A 17,880-nucleotide genomic window follows, 5' to 3' on the forward strand; every position below is an offset into this window, starting at 1 on the left:
TTTGGAGAAAATTTGGTATTGACTCACAGAGAGTTCTTCTTCTCCATACAGAATACCGTAAGAAACGAAAGTAGCGGCGAGTTGCAGTCTAGTCTTGGGTTTCAGGTGTGTTTTATTATTATTTTTTTTTTTTCTGTTTCATAGTAGTAGATTGTAATAAATCAGCTACGGCATGCGGTGGTAGCGTGCATCTGTCCCCGGCTTTCTGCTGTCATGGCAGCCCAAACTACAGCAATAAAAGGTTTTTGGCCCTTTTTTCAGAATGTAGCCAGCGTGCAGGTACCATGTATGTTTTGACACTAGCAGGAAGTAGTACTGGGTCTGAAAAAAATTACACACTTATCTTCGAAATAAACGTAGTCTCAACATCTTTGTATGTTCACCCACGCGTCACATACTTTTATGCCAGGGAGGTCACCTCCCTGTTTATACACAGACATCTTTTATGACTCAGCTTACACGGTTTGTTTTGTTGGTTGTTGTTGTTTTTTTTTTTCTTTCTTTCTTTTTTTTTTGCATTTGAAGGACAGTGTAATTCAGTAATTCACAGTTCCATTTCAAAGCTCTGAATTCTCTTTCCTGGCATTTATACAAAGTACACCATTCGACTCATTTCTGTGTATGCATACATTTCATATTTCCATATATTCATATAACAGGCTTACATTATGTTTTGTGTGTACATGTGTTTTGATATTGTCAAGTATGTGATGCTTATAATGAGGAGCATCATAATCGAACTATAATTTATCATGCAGAGATACACATCTACTGTTGCAACAACAAAAAAAGAAAAGGAAAAAAAAAAAAACCTTGAGATGAAATTCTTCCTGTATATTTGTTTTATCATTATGCCCATTTTTTTTTACCTCTATCCTCCTTTTCATCCCCATCCCCTGCACATCCACACACATGCACCAAAAACAAAACAAAACAAAACAAGATCCAAACATCACATGGAAACGCCACCCAATGTCACTTCAATCTGCTCGCATAAACTTCAGTGTTCTATACTCTTCTCTTTGTATTTGTTTTCTTTAATTAGCAGTTGGTAGTTCAAAGATTTCTCATCTAAGCATCTGTATGTTTTATGTTAAGATGTGTTTGTCTGTCCATTATTATCTTCTTGTACTTGGTTCCTTCTATGTCTTGTCCATTTCTCAACCAATGTTCATTGAATCATCTTAGTACGCACAATGCTAAAGTATCACACTCGTTGCACGTTAACACAGGTACATATCTCACTTATTCAACATCCGCAACACAGACACGGACAAAGAAACACATAGACACACAAATTTGGACACTGTGTACTGCGTTCCGTGAGTCATTGTACACCATAGAGAGGTCTGCCTTACCAATATTATCACCGACAGATTCAGAAAAGGCAGTACTGTACAAAAACTCACACACAGACAATAAATCAATTTGACAGCACAGAGCTATGTGTATTTTGACATTTTCATTTCACCTGGTCATTCTTATTTTCGAGATTTTAACATCTCTACATGATAAATACACAATGTGCAACATGTAAATGTCACATCTTGGAACCTTGTAGCATTCTATCGATCATGTACAGTATTTATCTCATTTCACCATATGATAAAGTGTATTTTCCCCCTCTATCTCTCTCTGATAACACAATTTTCTTTTGGCAAGGCTTGCCCTATATGATATACTCTCAGCAAAAAAAAAAAAAAAAAAAAAAAATCTAATCACATGCTTTCATTTTTATGTTCTATCCCAAAGGTTTTTGCCTCAAATTCAAATAACTCTGACTTCATTCAGCATTGGGCAGCTTCACAGTTGCATGGTGGTATATTCTTGGTATACCATACAATAGTCTCAGCCATATATCAGATATAACTCAGACTTTCCTATAATTTTGAGAGGAAAATGAAAAAAAGAAAATAAGTCTCTGACTCTGTTGTTTACTTATGCATTATACCAAATCAGGGGCGGCGCAGCCGTGGGGGCCCGGGCCCCCACACTTTTTGTGCACCATACAAAGGAATACATAAGGTGTCATCACTTTGGGCCCCCACACTTTTTTCAACCCGGAAGTATGTAAGAGGCACTAAAATGGGATGGGAGAGAATGAGCTGAGGACCTTTTTTTTTTTGCTTGTTAGCTGAAGAAACCCCGGAAGTGGACGGGGAGAGATGAGCTGAGGACCTTTTCTTTTTTTTTTTTTTTTTTTTTGCTTGTTAGCTCATGAAACCCAGAAGTGGGCCCCCACACTTTTGAAAACAGTGCGCCGGCCCTGCAAATCACCCATAGAATTCTACGATAGGGAGAATATTGCACAACACTTTAATATCTTAAACTTTGTGATTGACTTAACATTAGGTAATTTCAATATAATATAAGCGATATGTAATCACGAAATAAAAGTGAGTTCCTCATCATATAATCATATTTGTGATTACATGGTCATTGTTTGACCATAGTTCTGAGCATATCATTCACCTTACAGCACATCAAATATGTTGGTCCTTCTTGTGAATAATTTCTACATATTTACATTCATGTTACTCTCCATAACATGGAAATTGATATTTCAAACGCCTTTTTGAGCACAATCCTACTGAGGAAAAAAAAAAAAAAATCTGAAAATCAAATTGATATCAGATGAGCCAACAGTTCCCTGGCAAAACAGGGTGTACCCGATTTTCCTTTCAACCCCCCTAAAAACAACAACAAAAACACACACATATTCGCAAACAAAAAAACAAAAACAAAAATAACTTGTCTGGAGTAATTGAAAATTGAAAATTGAAAAGCGCTTGAATGATGAAGAATACGGGAAGAACTAATATAATGTTCACAGCACACCATGACCTTCAGATATTTCTCACCGTCACCTCAAGCTTACCAAAAGACACCCTGGACACCAAAAAGAGGTATGTGAGTTATCTACAATGTCGATTTATTCACTCTTCATTATGTTGAGGTGTTTTGTTTTGTTTTTTGTGAATGAGTGTCTGTCTCTTTCTGTGTGTGTTTGTTAGACTGGAAAGTGACTAGAGAATCTACATATTCTTGTTCCTGTTGTACCACGCATCAGTTAAAGGGTACTGTTTACCATTGGGAGCAGTGATTTAAAAATTTTTGGAGTTATCACATTTGATGCATATGTGTAGGTCAGTTGTATCAAAAAAACATTCTACCATATAAAAATTTTGCAATAAATCCTAAAATATAAGGAGATATCACTATTTTTCTCATTATAGCATAACTGTAGACGGTTTAGTCTAGAAACAATCTTATTATATCTCTTGTTCACATTTTGTATGTTTACCACTTCTTAACATTGATTATACTGATTAGCTTTTTAAACTGATTGTTTCTATTCCTAACTCACATTTTGGAGCTATCTAGAAGCACTAAAGCTGGGTTTTTGTTTCATCTGCAAATGGTAAACAATGCCTTTAAAGATGTATTGCTTGGAAATTTAAGTGCCTGCATGAGGTCTCCAGTGTTTGATTGACTGATTGATTTGAAGATACAGTTGTATATGTTTTATGTGACCGCAAAGAGAGCAATGAATGCTCATAAGAAGCCAAGCAACCAACCAACCAATGGACCAAGGACTTTAAGTTCCCTCTGAAGGACGAAGTAATGAAGACAAAGTGCCTGGCCTAGAGGCTGCTGGACTCAAACCAACATGGCAGCAGTCTGTAACGAGATGTAGGCTGAAGTGCCCTCTAGAATATGACATTACTATGGTGCACTGACCGTAATTACAAACTAACTAACTGTCAAAAGTGCAAAACTAAACATCAAAGTTGCCTGGATACAATTCCTCTGCAGAAAGAGTTCCCAATCTTGCTCCAATGGGAAGACAAAATTAGGATGAATATGCTTGTCATTTGCATAGAGTGCATAGAGTTGAAGTTGCTGCATAATGGTTCCAATTTTGCAGACACACATTACTGTATATGGTGCCCAAGCTGTATTTTTGCAAAAGTTTCATTTTTGTGAAGTTCACAAATCACTGATGGACCGGGAATTTAACAACACACAAAAATGTTGCCATGAGCTAGGGTAATAGTGCACTTTACGATACCATCTGTGTCAATTTGCAAAAACAACATCTTGCGAAAATGTCCCCGATCTCCTCATTCGTGAAAACAACAGCTTTTACAATACCTCAAATTTACTCTAACAATGTGCAATTGACACAAACTTCAAATTTCGATTTCTTGCAACCTTCTGTTACTTTCAAGGGAACTAATTCAGTTTTCACCATGAATGACTGCATGTTTCAGTCTCTTAAGATGTCTTTGTGAGTAATCCATCCATTAATAAATTAATTTCACTTAAAATAAGGCTTGTGCGGAAATGACCAAATGCAATGAAAATGAAAATATAAATATATTAAGTATTGAGCGACAGGAGAAAATGCCGGTAACCCACATAAAATCAGATAATTTTTACAAGCCTTACAGCTTAAGATTCTTCTTTTTCCTCGAAGCTTCAGTGCACTGGAATCCACAGAGGAAGCTTTCCATTCTAATTACATATACAGTATTGGAATTGAGATGTTTTCCTCTAGCGTATTGTTGCATTCTTGAGGGTCGGCGCTCTGACAAAGCCCAGCTTGGTCTGGAACGGCTTGTCTTGCCACACCGCTGTGCCATCATCCGAAGTCTTGAGGTCAACCTGTGTATTTTTCACCAGGGGAAGATAAAGCCAGCAGTAAAAGGATGAAATATTGAAGAAAAGGGACAATGCAATGTTGCAGTATGAGGCACCTGAATGACAGCATGAGTAAAATGGAGGAATATGATACACAAAATATAAAAAAAATCATTCACCTTGCTGTATAACCTCAAGAGTAGTTTTGATGTGTCTCTAGTTGGAAAGAGAAACTAACGACCAATGGCACTTACTATTGTATACTTCTCCAAAAGCACTTTGTCACCAACATGGCTTGCTATGATGTACATTTTTTCCCCCATTACCAATTCTAAAGTACACTTATATTTTCAGTGCTTCATTAACTTCCAATTTTTAAACAATTTGCACTGTAGGCTCAAAGAACATCACTTGAACATTGACGCAAATGACAAGCATCACTCACAAAAGTCAGTAATCCCTCACCTGGATTTTCTCAAAGATTTTCTTCTTGGGTTTCAGTTCCTCATCTGGTGTGTTCGTCTCGTATCCCTCGAAGAAAACTCGCTCCCCGGGAGCGCTGCCCTCTGGAGGACAAAGCGGTTCAATCTGCCTCGGCTCTTCCCTGCATTTGAAAGATGCAAGCAAGACAGGAGAGATAAATCAGATGATCGTCTCCCACAGGATTGTGAGCTCAATGGTGGCGAAGGCTAGAGAACTTTCATATTACAACAACTCTTCAAAATTGTGCACAGCATTGGGCACTACTTTTCGTGACTAATTACTGTTGGAGTAACAAAACCTCATATCTAAAAAAAAAATGTAAAATGTTCAGGAGAGTGAAAAAAACATGGCAGCTTTCAAAAGCACTTTACCAAATGGGATATCTTTTCCTTTTGACACAAAACATGCCATGGTGGCTTCATTTTGGGGGTAAGACAAAGAGGATTCACCAAGAACATCACTTAAGTAATTATCTGACATTCAATTTAAAGAGTGATTTTCATCAAAATTTGAAATACATGGTCTTGTCACCTTTACCAACATAATGCACCTTTGCATGACAAAACGATCCTACATCTAGCAATCCCCTCATTCATAATGACTAATGTACTTCTCTGTTTTTTTTTTTAATGGTTTTAATACAAAGCAACATATCAGGATGGAATTCCCTTTTCAATGTAACAGAGCCAAACTTTTGGCATCAAACCTACCTGCACGCGCACATAAGCATGGCCTGCGACTCCACACCCCTCATCTTCTGGGGCTTGAGGTTGCATAACATCACCACCGTGCGATCGACCAGGCTCTCCAGGGGGACCACGCCCGCTAGGCCGCTGACCACCGTCCTTGGGTTCTCCTCCCCGACGTCAATCTGCTCTATGTAGAGAGAATCTGCATCTGGGTGCTATCAATCAACAAGGAAATAATGACACAGTTTTCTGTCTACATGTACATCATCCCTAACATTTGGCACAATTTTGCAGTACATCTACTTCACTGCTCTGGGTAATTTAGAGTCTTCACAATAGTCGAGATCACACTGGCAAATTTTTGAGAGAAGTTGAACTTTGAGAACGTTTCAGTTCTTGATAATTCTCAAAATTTGGGTCACTGGCACGCATGCACAACAAAGAAAACAGCATGCACCATCTGATGGTTTTGGAGGCACTGCAGATAAGACATGGACTGGACACATGACAAACTTTGCAAAGTTTTGGCTGTGGACATTCCGACTGCACAAACTTCCAGAAGATTTGCAGGGGGTTCCGATAATTTCTTGAGTTTTAGTGGGAAGTCTTGCGAAAAGTTTTTTAGAAGTTTGCATTCAGAATGGCCAAACGTGAAAGATTTAAAACTTTGTGAAGTTTTACCCAGTGCGACCGTGGCTATAGTCTGTTCAATATGATTTCCACAAAGAAAATGTATCATGGCAGAATAATCAACAGTGACTACTGCCCTAAAGTGTGACAACATAATATATTCACTGTCATAGTGACAAATTTGATTTGAGAATCTCTCAGGATACTTGAAATGCCACTCCAGATTCAAAATTTACTTTTATTCATAGAATGACATCAGACGGGGGATGACAAAAGTGGCATGAAAATTTTACTAGATATAGGAACAGTCATGGAATTTTAAAACTTAAGTGGTTTCACAAAGCAATGCTGTTGCTAATGTTAACCTGTTGAGGACGGACTGGTTTTGCTACAACATGCATTTCCCACAGACACTTGCCCGAGTATACTCAGGACTCGTCCTCAACGGGTTAACACATGCAAATTAGATCAAGCGATAATGCTGTCATGAGTAGAATATGCAACTGAAATCACTTTTCCAGTCAATGATTTGGCAGTTACACTTACACTCTCTGTTATAATAATCATTTCAGCTTTACACTGATTCAGAGTAAAGTATATAGACCCTGACATTTTCTTACTGCATCCATTTCAGAAAGAGCAATTCAGCAAAGACTGTTATGATTCCTTGGTACAGGGACACATAAAAAAGTTTAGAAGGGGGGGAGAAATCTTCACCTTTTCAGCTGAGAGGATCTTGCCGACCCTCAAGTCCAGCCTCGATGGGATGATTTCCTCCTCAGCCTGGCTCGTCGCACCCTTGTTACCCCCCTCTGGGGAAGAGGAACCAAATTGAAGATGCCCATCATTACCAAGGTTAGTCCTCTTTAATCATACAGCCTATTCTGAGAAATTTGAGATACATCCCCTGTACTTTGAATGTCAGAGACAGATGTGACTGGGTTCCCACATATCTATGTTGAAGTTGTAGGAAGTAAGGTCAAAGTAAGTTGGGTAGAGAAAAGAGAAATCAGATATTTACTTTAGTAGTAGTAGCAGTAGTAGTAGTAGTAGTAGTAGTAGTAGTAGAAGTAGTAGTAGTAGTAGTAGAATTTGAATGCCTCAAAATTTCTACGAGAGAAAACAATTTTACTCCAGCCACTCACTACACCACCCAAAAATAGCTAACAGGGGAAGTAACATGAACCACATGACGTGTGTGATCAGACGGCGTTCTACTCAGCAAACACTTTGCTCAGTCCCGAAAGATGGTTTGGATAAATGCCATATCATCACTTCATACACATCATCTCAAAAAATATCATACCACAAATAGGTACTACAAATTTAATTTGAAAGCATAACTGACAGGAGTATTCTCTACCTCTGTTTGTCTGTCTCCCCCCCCCCCCCCCTGGTTCTAGGACAATAACCCCAGTCCCTGACCCTAAGCCTGAACCTAATCCTAACCCTAACCCTAATCTTTAAGCTAACCTTATCACTAACCAGTATTTAGCCGGGGGGGGGGGGGGGGGGGGGGGGGAGTAATGGTCCAGATATGCTCTCGGTCCCAATCAATGCATCTATGTATTGTTCCATTAATATAAATTATATCTATTTGGCATTTGTTTTTTCCAGTGACATCTACAAAATGCACATAAAGGTTTCAGATCTTACAGGATGACACAGAACCTGCATTTCCAAGCCCCCACCCTTCCTCCACCCCACTTCTTTTCTTTCTATTGGATCCAAATTACTAAAGAATAGATAAACAAGAAAAATGAAAATCAAGTATCTTAGAACAGTAGTTGCAAATACAAGTTCTTACTCTTCTTTGGAGGTGGAGGGTAGGCCTGTGCCGTCAGCTTCTTCATCTCGGGCGTGTCAAACTTCTTCCTGATGGGGTCCATGAGTTTGTTGAGCTCTCTGGTCACTGCCACCTTAAGGTCACCGGGATGGACGTCCTGTAAGAGTAGATGACCACAAGGACATTCCAAAAATAATCAGCTTACCAAAGATTAAATAAAAAATTGTTAACGTTTGTTCCCTCATCACTTTAAAAAAAAATCTTTGTGTATGTTTTATTCATTCTTTTAAATGAGAACATAAGCATATGCCAAATTTTGTTAATACCATGAATACATCTTCAGTGAAAACAGTTGAGCAGAACACAAAGTCATGCCTACTAGAAAATTTCTAATGTACAAGTTATTGTTTATTAGAAGTGAAACAGATACAGTCAAACCTGTCTATAGCAACCATCGTCTATAGCGGCCACCTGCCGTATGCGACCACTAAATGCAATTCCCCTCCCCCCTCAAGAGAAAAGCCATGTTAACGACCCTGTCTATAACGGCATCTTTTTAATCTCCCTTGGATGGCCACTATTGACAGGTTTGACTGTATTATCCAAGTTGTAAATACACACTACCACGAGGAGACATATTTGCCCACACTCTCAAAATGCCAACATTTTCTAAAAATGTCTGTCTGCCAAGTGTAATCAGTAAAAAATCTATTCACCTGATGTGCTTCTTTCAACCTTGGAATGCTAGATTACTGACTGTTTAAATTGTAGAGATAACACTGTGTGCGTCTGAATGTGATCTCTTGCTCTAAAACATCAGAATATGTGACAATTTCATGTAGTATTTATATTCATAATCTATCAATCTAAATCACTTGAAAACAGCAAACTATAAATACAAGCACACAGAAGAATTGAATTTACATTAAACAATGCCATAGGAAAAGAATATGTGACGTTAGCACAGGCAGTGTTAAAATGTCACAAACGCTTCCAACTTACTCCTTTGGCAAAGGCCTCCTCCAGAGCTTCGTAGGTCGAAAAGCTAACGTTTCCTCCGTGTTCTTCGCTTCTCTCGACGACGAAGTCTGCATAAAAATGACGGATCAAAAACAAAATGATGAGGATGAACATTCATATTTTAGTTAAAACATAATATTTACTTTCACATGGACAAGTACAAGATAGTGTTGTTTCTGTCCTTAGAGTACAATATTGACTACCTGCAGTTTTTTTTACATTGCAATTGGAAATGTTCACATGTCAACTGATGAGGGATGAAGAAGTCACTTCATATGATTGGCTAATGAGCCAGTGTCAACGGAATTCATTCATTCTGCCATGTTACCTACCCTGCAAATGAAAATGCTAAACTACTGCACATGACATAGATATTGACCACATAAATGAAGACACAACTTAGTAATTTCAGTTATCTTTAAACAAGAATCACTAAACGTACAGAGTTTCTCCAAGAAAAATACATGTATGGACCTTAGAATTAACAAAAATCATCACAGCACCATAACATTGTCCTACCTGTCTTGATGTTTGGCAAGAGCACAAATTTAACAAAAGACAGCACTCCGTTGTTTTCGATGTTGCGCGGCTCACAGAACGCCTTCTTGATTTTCCTCTTTAAGGCTGCAGCATCATCAAGAAGATCAATTTTGGAATCCTTGCAAGGAAAGACGAGAGGGACATGGGACAAATGAGAGTCAGCTTGTTGTTACTTTGGAAATGATTACGATTGATGGCACCTTGAAAATCCAAACCTACAATATAGCCATGAATTCATGAATAGCACCGGACTCACAAAATTCACGAAAATCAAAACTTCAAGAAATATTCGGCGAATACAGAACTCTGCTTTTCAACCCTAACACTAGGGAGGAGAAGGCTTGACAATGTTTTATAGACATGTTGTTACTTGGCAGAAGGAATATACAGACATACATGTTGTGAATTTCTTCAATCAAAATCTACCCCAAAATAAATCATTGGATACAGCAAAAATGACATTTTGCAAGTGGTTGCAAACAACATTCATTACTATCTGATGAAATATGAGATTTTACAACTCTGCAACTTGCTCATCTTACATTGTACAGATGTATGTCCAGTTCTGAGTATGCCTCGACCAGTTTGTTCATCTTAGATTACTATACAGAGACAACATCAATATCAATACCGTATGGCACTATGCTTAAATGAGGATTGGGCTTCTAGCTGGAATGCCAAACTTGTAAATAGCACTGCAGCATTCGGAGGGTTAAAAAGTATACTGTATATCTACCTATCCTACAATAAATGTGTGAAGTAATACAATTTAGAAACTTCAGTATTTTCCATGAAACCTGCATTACTTTTGAACAGCTTAAAATAATGGTACTGCAAAAAGAGAAGTGATAGTTGACATCTTGGTTCCAGTACAAAAACAAATAAACAAACAAACCCCGTGTCACACACTCAGATTAAGGACTCACCTCCTCGGAAGAGCTCATCTTTGTGCCAGTTAAACCAGGTACTGTAAAGTGATCACATGAGCAATCAGAGTGAAAACTGTGTACCAAACACAATGACATCAATATACCTATTAAGTCTTTGTGTTACATTGACATTGTATTCCCGGTGGCTATGGCAGCCTCTTTTGCTTGAAACGTAGTGCACTGTTAGATTTTGGCTATTTTTCCTCTTTGAATTCAAGATTTGGCCTTCTTTCTTTGCTGTATGGTCTTCTCTCTTTGTGTTGTAGATGTAGTAAAATGTTGTTCACCCCATTTTACTACGGCCTCCTGGGTTTATCATCAGCACTGTGGCACCCGTGTCAAATTTTTTGACGCTGCAACTGATTAATAAATTGGACTTCATTGACGTTGACATATATAAGCACTGATTGTTCAGTGTTTTAGTAGTAGCCAAGATGAAAAAATCAGGGGCATACATACTCGGATTGGATTTGAATGAACGATCTCCTCAATGCCTGCTCTCATCTGATACACGTACACAGATTAAAAAAAAAATGTGAGCAAACACACACAAACACACCACACAAACCCAAATCTACATTAAATTCTTTCTGCTGGTATTCTAAAAACTAAATTGAAGCTTCATGCATTTGAGCTAAAGATACTAGCAGGATATGATGAGTGAACGAGATGACACAACTAACACCACCAACACCAAAATGCAAAGATGAAGGGAATATTTTCTCACCCATTGGATTCATAAGGTGTATCCTCTTGGCGTAGCCGAGTTGTGGAAGGTACTGTAAGAAAAGAGTTAGGTGTGTTTTTGTTGATATCAATAAATACTTGGAACAAAAATTCTCAATCACACAACTTAGAAATTCAACACGGACAACTCAGCCTTTCTTTGCCACAAGTCTTTGTTTGTTTGTTTGTTGCTGCTGTTTTTTTTTTTGTTTTTTTTTTGGGGGGGGAGGGTCATTGTAGAATTCTGGGCAGTGTAAGACAAACGAAGAAAAAATAAGAGAAAAATACACTTCACTTTTGTTCTGTGACATTTGCATGCAGGGACAGAGTACTGTAAAAGTGGAAATTTTTGCACATTTTGCGAAACCTAACACTAGCGCAAAAATAAAAACAGACAAATATTTTTGCTTGCCGTGTGTTCCAGTAGTTGATGTCTTGATTCCATGTAATTAAAAACATGCGAACTTCTTCTTGCACAGCCGAGAACGAAAAATTAGCCGCATGAAAATGTCTATTTTTACAGTAACCGCTTCCACATAATGTATCATCTCAAAGCACAATCGATATTGTACATATTGTAAACAAATGTAACAATATAGCTAAAGTACTCTAATGGTCCACAAAATTTTGCAGTCACTGTGGCATGGGTCAAAGGATGCCGAATCTTGAATGCCTACCTTCATGACATGGGCATATATCGCCAAACACAAATCTTATAATTCTGTAGCATAACAGGAGTTCAGATGCCTGTAGCAACAATACCTACAAGGACCTCTGTAAGTGTTAATAATAGAGACTAGAGTGTTTCATACAATGTTTCCAGCCGAATTCACAGTGGAAGAAATGCCTATTGGTGGAAATTGCAACGATCTGGAAGGCATCATATTTGCCACAACGACAAAAATTTTAAGCAAGTGAAAACAAATAGCTTTTTATTCTCACTTTTATTTTCTTTCTCCGTTTGGGGGGGGGGGGGTTGGGGAGACTTTGCAATGATTTCATTCAGGCTTTCCATGCCATAGAGTCTTTTCAGTTTACATTTAAATACATGAAAATCTATAAAGGCAAGCACATTTAAACCTTTTCTGAAAAAAGGGCAGCTTAAGCATTTCAATGAATAATGTTGATGCTTACAGAGAGAAAAGTTACATATGTATCAGGACGGCCAATTAGCACTCTATGAAACAAAGATAATTTGATCTGATTCCTGTACAGTTTAACCCATTGAGGATGAGTCCAAAGTATACTCGGGCAGGTGTCTGTGGGAAATGCGTGTTGTAGCAAAATCAAACCGTCCTCAACAAGTTAATTTTTTGCACATGAAATTCAAGATTTGCATAGAATTGTAAGATCTTCACCTTTTCGGCAAAAGTGAAGATCTTCCTCTGGTCGACTCCGCCAAACTGGCAGTCGACCTTGAGGTACTCCTCGTCCAGTGCTTGCAGACCGGGGTAGAGCAGACCGCTCAGGAGAGGGTGGTCAACCTGCTTGACCACTTCGGCCCCGGCCTTTTTGGCGTCGTGCTCGGTGACCACGGAGGAGAGGCGGTAGACGTCGAGAGTGTACTCCCTGTGGGCGGGAATTGCATGTATAGCCCCCTCGTGTGTTACTGTGAGTGCAAAGTATTTGCAGTGTGGGAGTTTTTGTGAATTTTGTGCTCTGCTGAACTACAAGAAAAATAAGACCACACAGGTTATTGGTGGGTGAGATCTAAATGTGAAAAGAAATAATCTCATCTGTCAAAGTTATAATGTATAAGGTGCGCTGTGGATGAAGGCAGCCTGACTTTTCCTGCTGAAAACAGCATCATGCGAGTACTACAAGTCACGTGTCTGATCAGAAAGCGTTTTTCTCATTCAGAACTTTGCTCAGCCCCGAAAGATGGTTTGGATTAATGCCATTTCATCACTTCAAACACGTGGCTTCTCACAGCTCTCTAACCACTTTAGCATAATTGCATTACTGTATTAAAAAGATGTTATTCTGTCCTACAGATATTTTCACAAATGAGGTTATAGCCGTTTTGACAAGATATTGCTTTTGCAAATTGACACCAAGGCTATCACAATTGCATGCCACAGATACTAGTACATACCCAATCGTGTAGCAATATTTTGTCATATTGTCAAATTCTTGGCCCAACAGTGATTCACAAAATTTGTGAAAATTGAACCCTTGCAAAAATAACAGCTTTTACAGTACCATTCCAGTATAAATATCTTAAGATTCACACTAATGGGGAAACAAACACCATTTTTAAAAGCAGATTTAAAGGGACATTTTGGTAACTACATTTGAAAATGTGCTCCTTGTTTGGTGAAAGCAATGAAACTTGTGTGCATTTTAATGCATCAGAATGTCACATGTGTTCCTTTAATTCTCTGATTCGTGATATATCCTACATCATCCAGGCCAGTCAACTATTGCTTATTCCTATTTTTTTTTTTTAAAGTGGAGACATTGTCATCTTATTGAAAAATCCCTACGATCACAAAAAAAGAAATAAAAGACTTTGTTACACAATGCTTAACATCTTTCATAGAATATACTACACAGAGAAAGACAAGGAGTTAGAGATTTAAAAAAAAAGAGATGGAGCTATACCAATATAAGCATGCAACAGATGTTAACATATCAGCCTATCTGGTACATCTCCTGTTGACAGAAGTCCTGTGAACGATTAATGGTAATCAGTATCCCATCAAAGAAGCAATGACTGCATGCAGTTACCTTACTGCATTAACCCTTTGTTTACTGCCTTTCAAAGAGTACTGCAGATAGAGAGATATATCAATCCTGCTACACTACACGGTGCCTAACATCCACTGATGTTTGAGGGCATCTACTACTCATGGATCCTAGTCATTACTGTAACCAAGTGTCCCATCAAAGAGGTGGCGACTGTAAACTGTTCACTGACTGCATCCCACCCCTGCCATCTCACCTACTCAGCTGGTAGTCGGTGCCGCGCACAAACTTGAGCTTGTCGATCGGCACGGAGATAGACTCCAGCATGGCCTTGATGATTCCCTCGTAGTACTTCGTACGCAGCGCCAGCAGGTCCCACGGGGCCTTCATGTTGTCGAGGTAACCGTGGAGATCTGCCAGCAAAACGGTGACCTGTCACGCAGCAAGAAAAAAAAAAGCATGCATACACACAACATAGATCACCCCTTGTTAAAATTAAAAGCAAGGATCACCATCTACTTGATGTGTGTGCCATGAAAATTCTGCTAGTTTACGATATCTTCTTGAACAAAGAGAGAACATCATGTGAGGTATGCTCATGGAGAAGATATAAGAACACAATGCATCCATAACCTTTCTGGTAAAATCCCTAGATTTCTGATGGGGAAGCACTAAATGTATTCATAGATGCACATGAGGACAAACAAAATTTTTCTCAGCAGGATTTTGATAAACTCCACTGTAAATGCATGGGAATGGACCATGTCACTATCTCACAAGACTTCTGGTTTCCGGGAATAAAGCTAGGCCTAGACTTCACACTGTAATTTCATTTCTTTATTATCAACCTTATCAAGACCACCAGCATAAAAATGCCACAGACATACACACATGCAAAGAGGTGAAGTTGCAAGTACTATGCATTTTCCCTACGGTAGAAATTATTAACAGTGAATATACATGTACACACACTACTTGACCACAGCTGGATAAATTGTAACATATAATTCAATCAGATTATGTGTTCACACTGGTCTCAAAGATTAGGAGGAGAAAGCCACTCATTACTGAAGTTTTCCCTTTCCCTGCCTGACAAATTTGGCATGTTTGGGTACCTAATCAATAAGAGGAAAATGATATGTTGAGTGATCAATAAGACATCCGCACATATGCACTGTATGAAGAGTAAGAGCTGGTAGCTTGTTTCAGATGAAGGATGATAATCCCACCATGACCTGTAAACCAATCAAGTATGAATGCTTCTTTGCAATGTGTGGGGAGAGGGGGATAAATGAATATGCTATTTAAGCTGTACCTCCACTCTCTGCCACGCGACAAGTGAGAATCTCAAGATTAAAACCTCATTTAGTTTTAAGATAACACTGCCTATCAACCCATGGTTATTTTTACCTGGCAGCCCGCTTTCAGGAAGTCGGCGATTTTGCTCATGGGAACGAAGTAGGCGACATGAGGCTTGCCTGTCGTAGCAGTACCCCAGTAGATCGAGATATCCTTGCCTTCTTTCACCAGCTGCTCCAGTTTGTCGCGGCCAAGCGTCTCCTGCACACACCAAGAATGGAAGAATGAGAGAGTATGCAAGTGTGTATTGTGTGCATTTGTGTGTGTGATTGCTTGCATGAAGACACAATATTTAAGATAGTCTTAGAACAGCTGTATGCTTTAAGAAAAAAAAAAGTCTCGTCTGAATGTTATCTGTATGCAAATCCGTTATCAGGTGTTTCTTGTACAACACAATGTGCAACACATGTAAAACTATCCATTTCCAGTTTTTCTTGTGTTAGTGATTTCTGAAAGTTTGCAGACATACATGTAGCTTCATTAACTGGAAATCTAAGCAGGCTGAACAAAATGGATGGCGACGACTGATATTTTTTTGTTTCCATTTAGGCTCTGAGCAGTAAGACATAAACTATGCATAGCAGGAAAACAAATATTACACTACAAACGCATGGTGTATCGTGAATATCACTACATATTACATGTATATCAATATAATGCATGCTAATTTGCAGTGAATTTGAGGCAAACTCATCTGCCTGTTTCTCCTATTTACAGGTGTACGAAGAATAACTCTTGCAAGCATGCCATTCATCTTGGTTTCATCACATTTGCTCCTGCGACAATTGCTCCAATGAAATATCTTCACACTATTAAAGCGAAACATAAATTCTACCTAAACAATAAACCTAACCCTAATCCGATTCCTAATCCTCACATCAAACTAAACTTAAAACCCTGTCACACCCCTAACCCTAACCCTAAGTCCTTGGAGAGAATAAGACTGGAGCAATTGTCGCAGAAGCAAATGTCTTATCACTATTCAATCTCACCTGCAGATTCCTCGTGATGAGTTCCAACCTCTCTTCAGGGGATGCCATCTTTCTTTAGTTGCTCTTCTCTCTCTCTATCTGATTCTGAGCTCAGCTATGACCTGTTTATTAAATACAGATGAGGAGAAAAGTTAGAGATTGGCAAGTTTAGAGAAGTTGTGAAGAGAAGTTAGAGATTGGTAAAGGACACATATGACCGGGTCAATTCTACCTAGACTGACATTTTGGTCATCGACCTGCATCCCATTTAAAGCATGGTGGCATGGGGAGATCATACATGCAATGGGAAAGTTGGCCTGTCTCCGATCATATGAGAATCCCTGTTATAACAAATTGTGCATTGTGTATACATATAGCATTTTTTTCACTGATCTCTATGATGTAAACTTACGCAAAGAGCCAAAGGATCTCCACTGGAGTTGAATGCTTCAATGCACACATTCACTGACAGGCGATTCTATTCTGGCAGGCCTATGCTATTTGCAGTTATCAAATGTACAACAGTTTTCCAATGATTTTGTGTTGGTGCTTAGAATACAATTAAATGCTTGAATATAATATTGCAAGCAAGAAACCATGGGACTAGCTGCAAGAAATCCTGTCGATTCAGAACTGGACCACAGGCAACGAGGAATTGAGTGCGTTGCATATGGATATCGAGCACAGTTGCTGCTGCCACAGGACTCAAATAAGGGATCTCAAATTTGCAAAAACCATGGTTATCTTAAGTACTTAGCCATTTGCACCACTGAGCTTTACCTCAAATTAAAACAAAGAGTGTTTGAGTGTAGCTTGGTTCATTTTAAGGTCAGGGAAACTTCATTAAGAAAAAAAAATTGAACAAGTTTTCAAAGAGCTATTGAAGAGAATATTTCTACCCAGAGAAACTTTCTGAACATAGAATCCACCCCATATTCTTCCACCATCTTCACAAGCACAGCGCAAATTCAACTTACTAAAAATCACATTAGTGCTGTATACAAGTAGAAGAATCTAAACACTTCAGTTGCACTTTATCTAAAAATGTTCTGAGGCAGAATCGTAATCCTAAACTTGTTTGAGGCATTTTGGGGCGATAATTAACTATACACAGCCCTGTCGCTGAACACAAGTGTCACGGCCATGCTGATGCACAGGGACGCTGTGCTTTGCATGGCGTCTGATCAGGCTAGGCGATAATATGCAACCATGTTTTCAAACATGTTTAGAAACACAGATTTGAAACGCAATTCACAGGGCGATTTGAAATGCGTTTGAGACCATGATCGTCTTTCTGTGAGTAGATAAACGCAATACTGTTTTGCATGCTGTTTCTCCAAGCTGTTAAGGTCAACTTCCAGTATACGGTACCTACACGCCATCATGTCATTACAAGTGTACAAAAAGCTGACCTA

General features: G+C 38.7%; 1 protein-coding gene across 1 annotated transcript; it reads right to left on the minus strand.

Moving 5' to 3' along the window:
- Window positions 1–4,524: 4,524 nt before the first annotated feature.
- Window positions 4,525–16,534, minus strand: LOC139740287 (tyrosine--tRNA ligase, cytoplasmic-like). Its single transcript, XM_071650868.1, has 13 exons — window positions 16,487–16,534; window positions 15,546–15,695; window positions 14,392–14,567; window positions 12,806–13,016; window positions 11,449–11,500; window positions 10,719–10,759; window positions 9,772–9,910; window positions 9,235–9,320; window positions 8,254–8,389; window positions 7,164–7,258; window positions 5,838–6,031; window positions 5,110–5,248; window positions 4,525–4,668 (listed from the first exon to the last, which is right to left on the minus strand). Exons 1-13 carry the CDS (start codon window positions 16,532–16,534, stop codon window positions 4,558–4,560), a joined length of 1,578 nt encoding a protein of 525 aa, XP_071506969.1. The 3' UTR covers window positions 4,525–4,557.
- Window positions 16,535–17,880: the final 1,346 nt, after the last annotated feature.

This window comes from Diadema antillarum, unplaced genomic scaffold (assembly GCF_040938485.1).
Source record: "Diadema antillarum isolate AM-2024a unplaced genomic scaffold, OU_Dant_1.0 seq00000846_RagTag, whole genome shotgun sequence".
Classification (NCBI taxonomy): Eukaryota; Metazoa; Echinodermata; class Echinoidea; order Diadematoida; family Diadematidae; genus Diadema; species Diadema antillarum.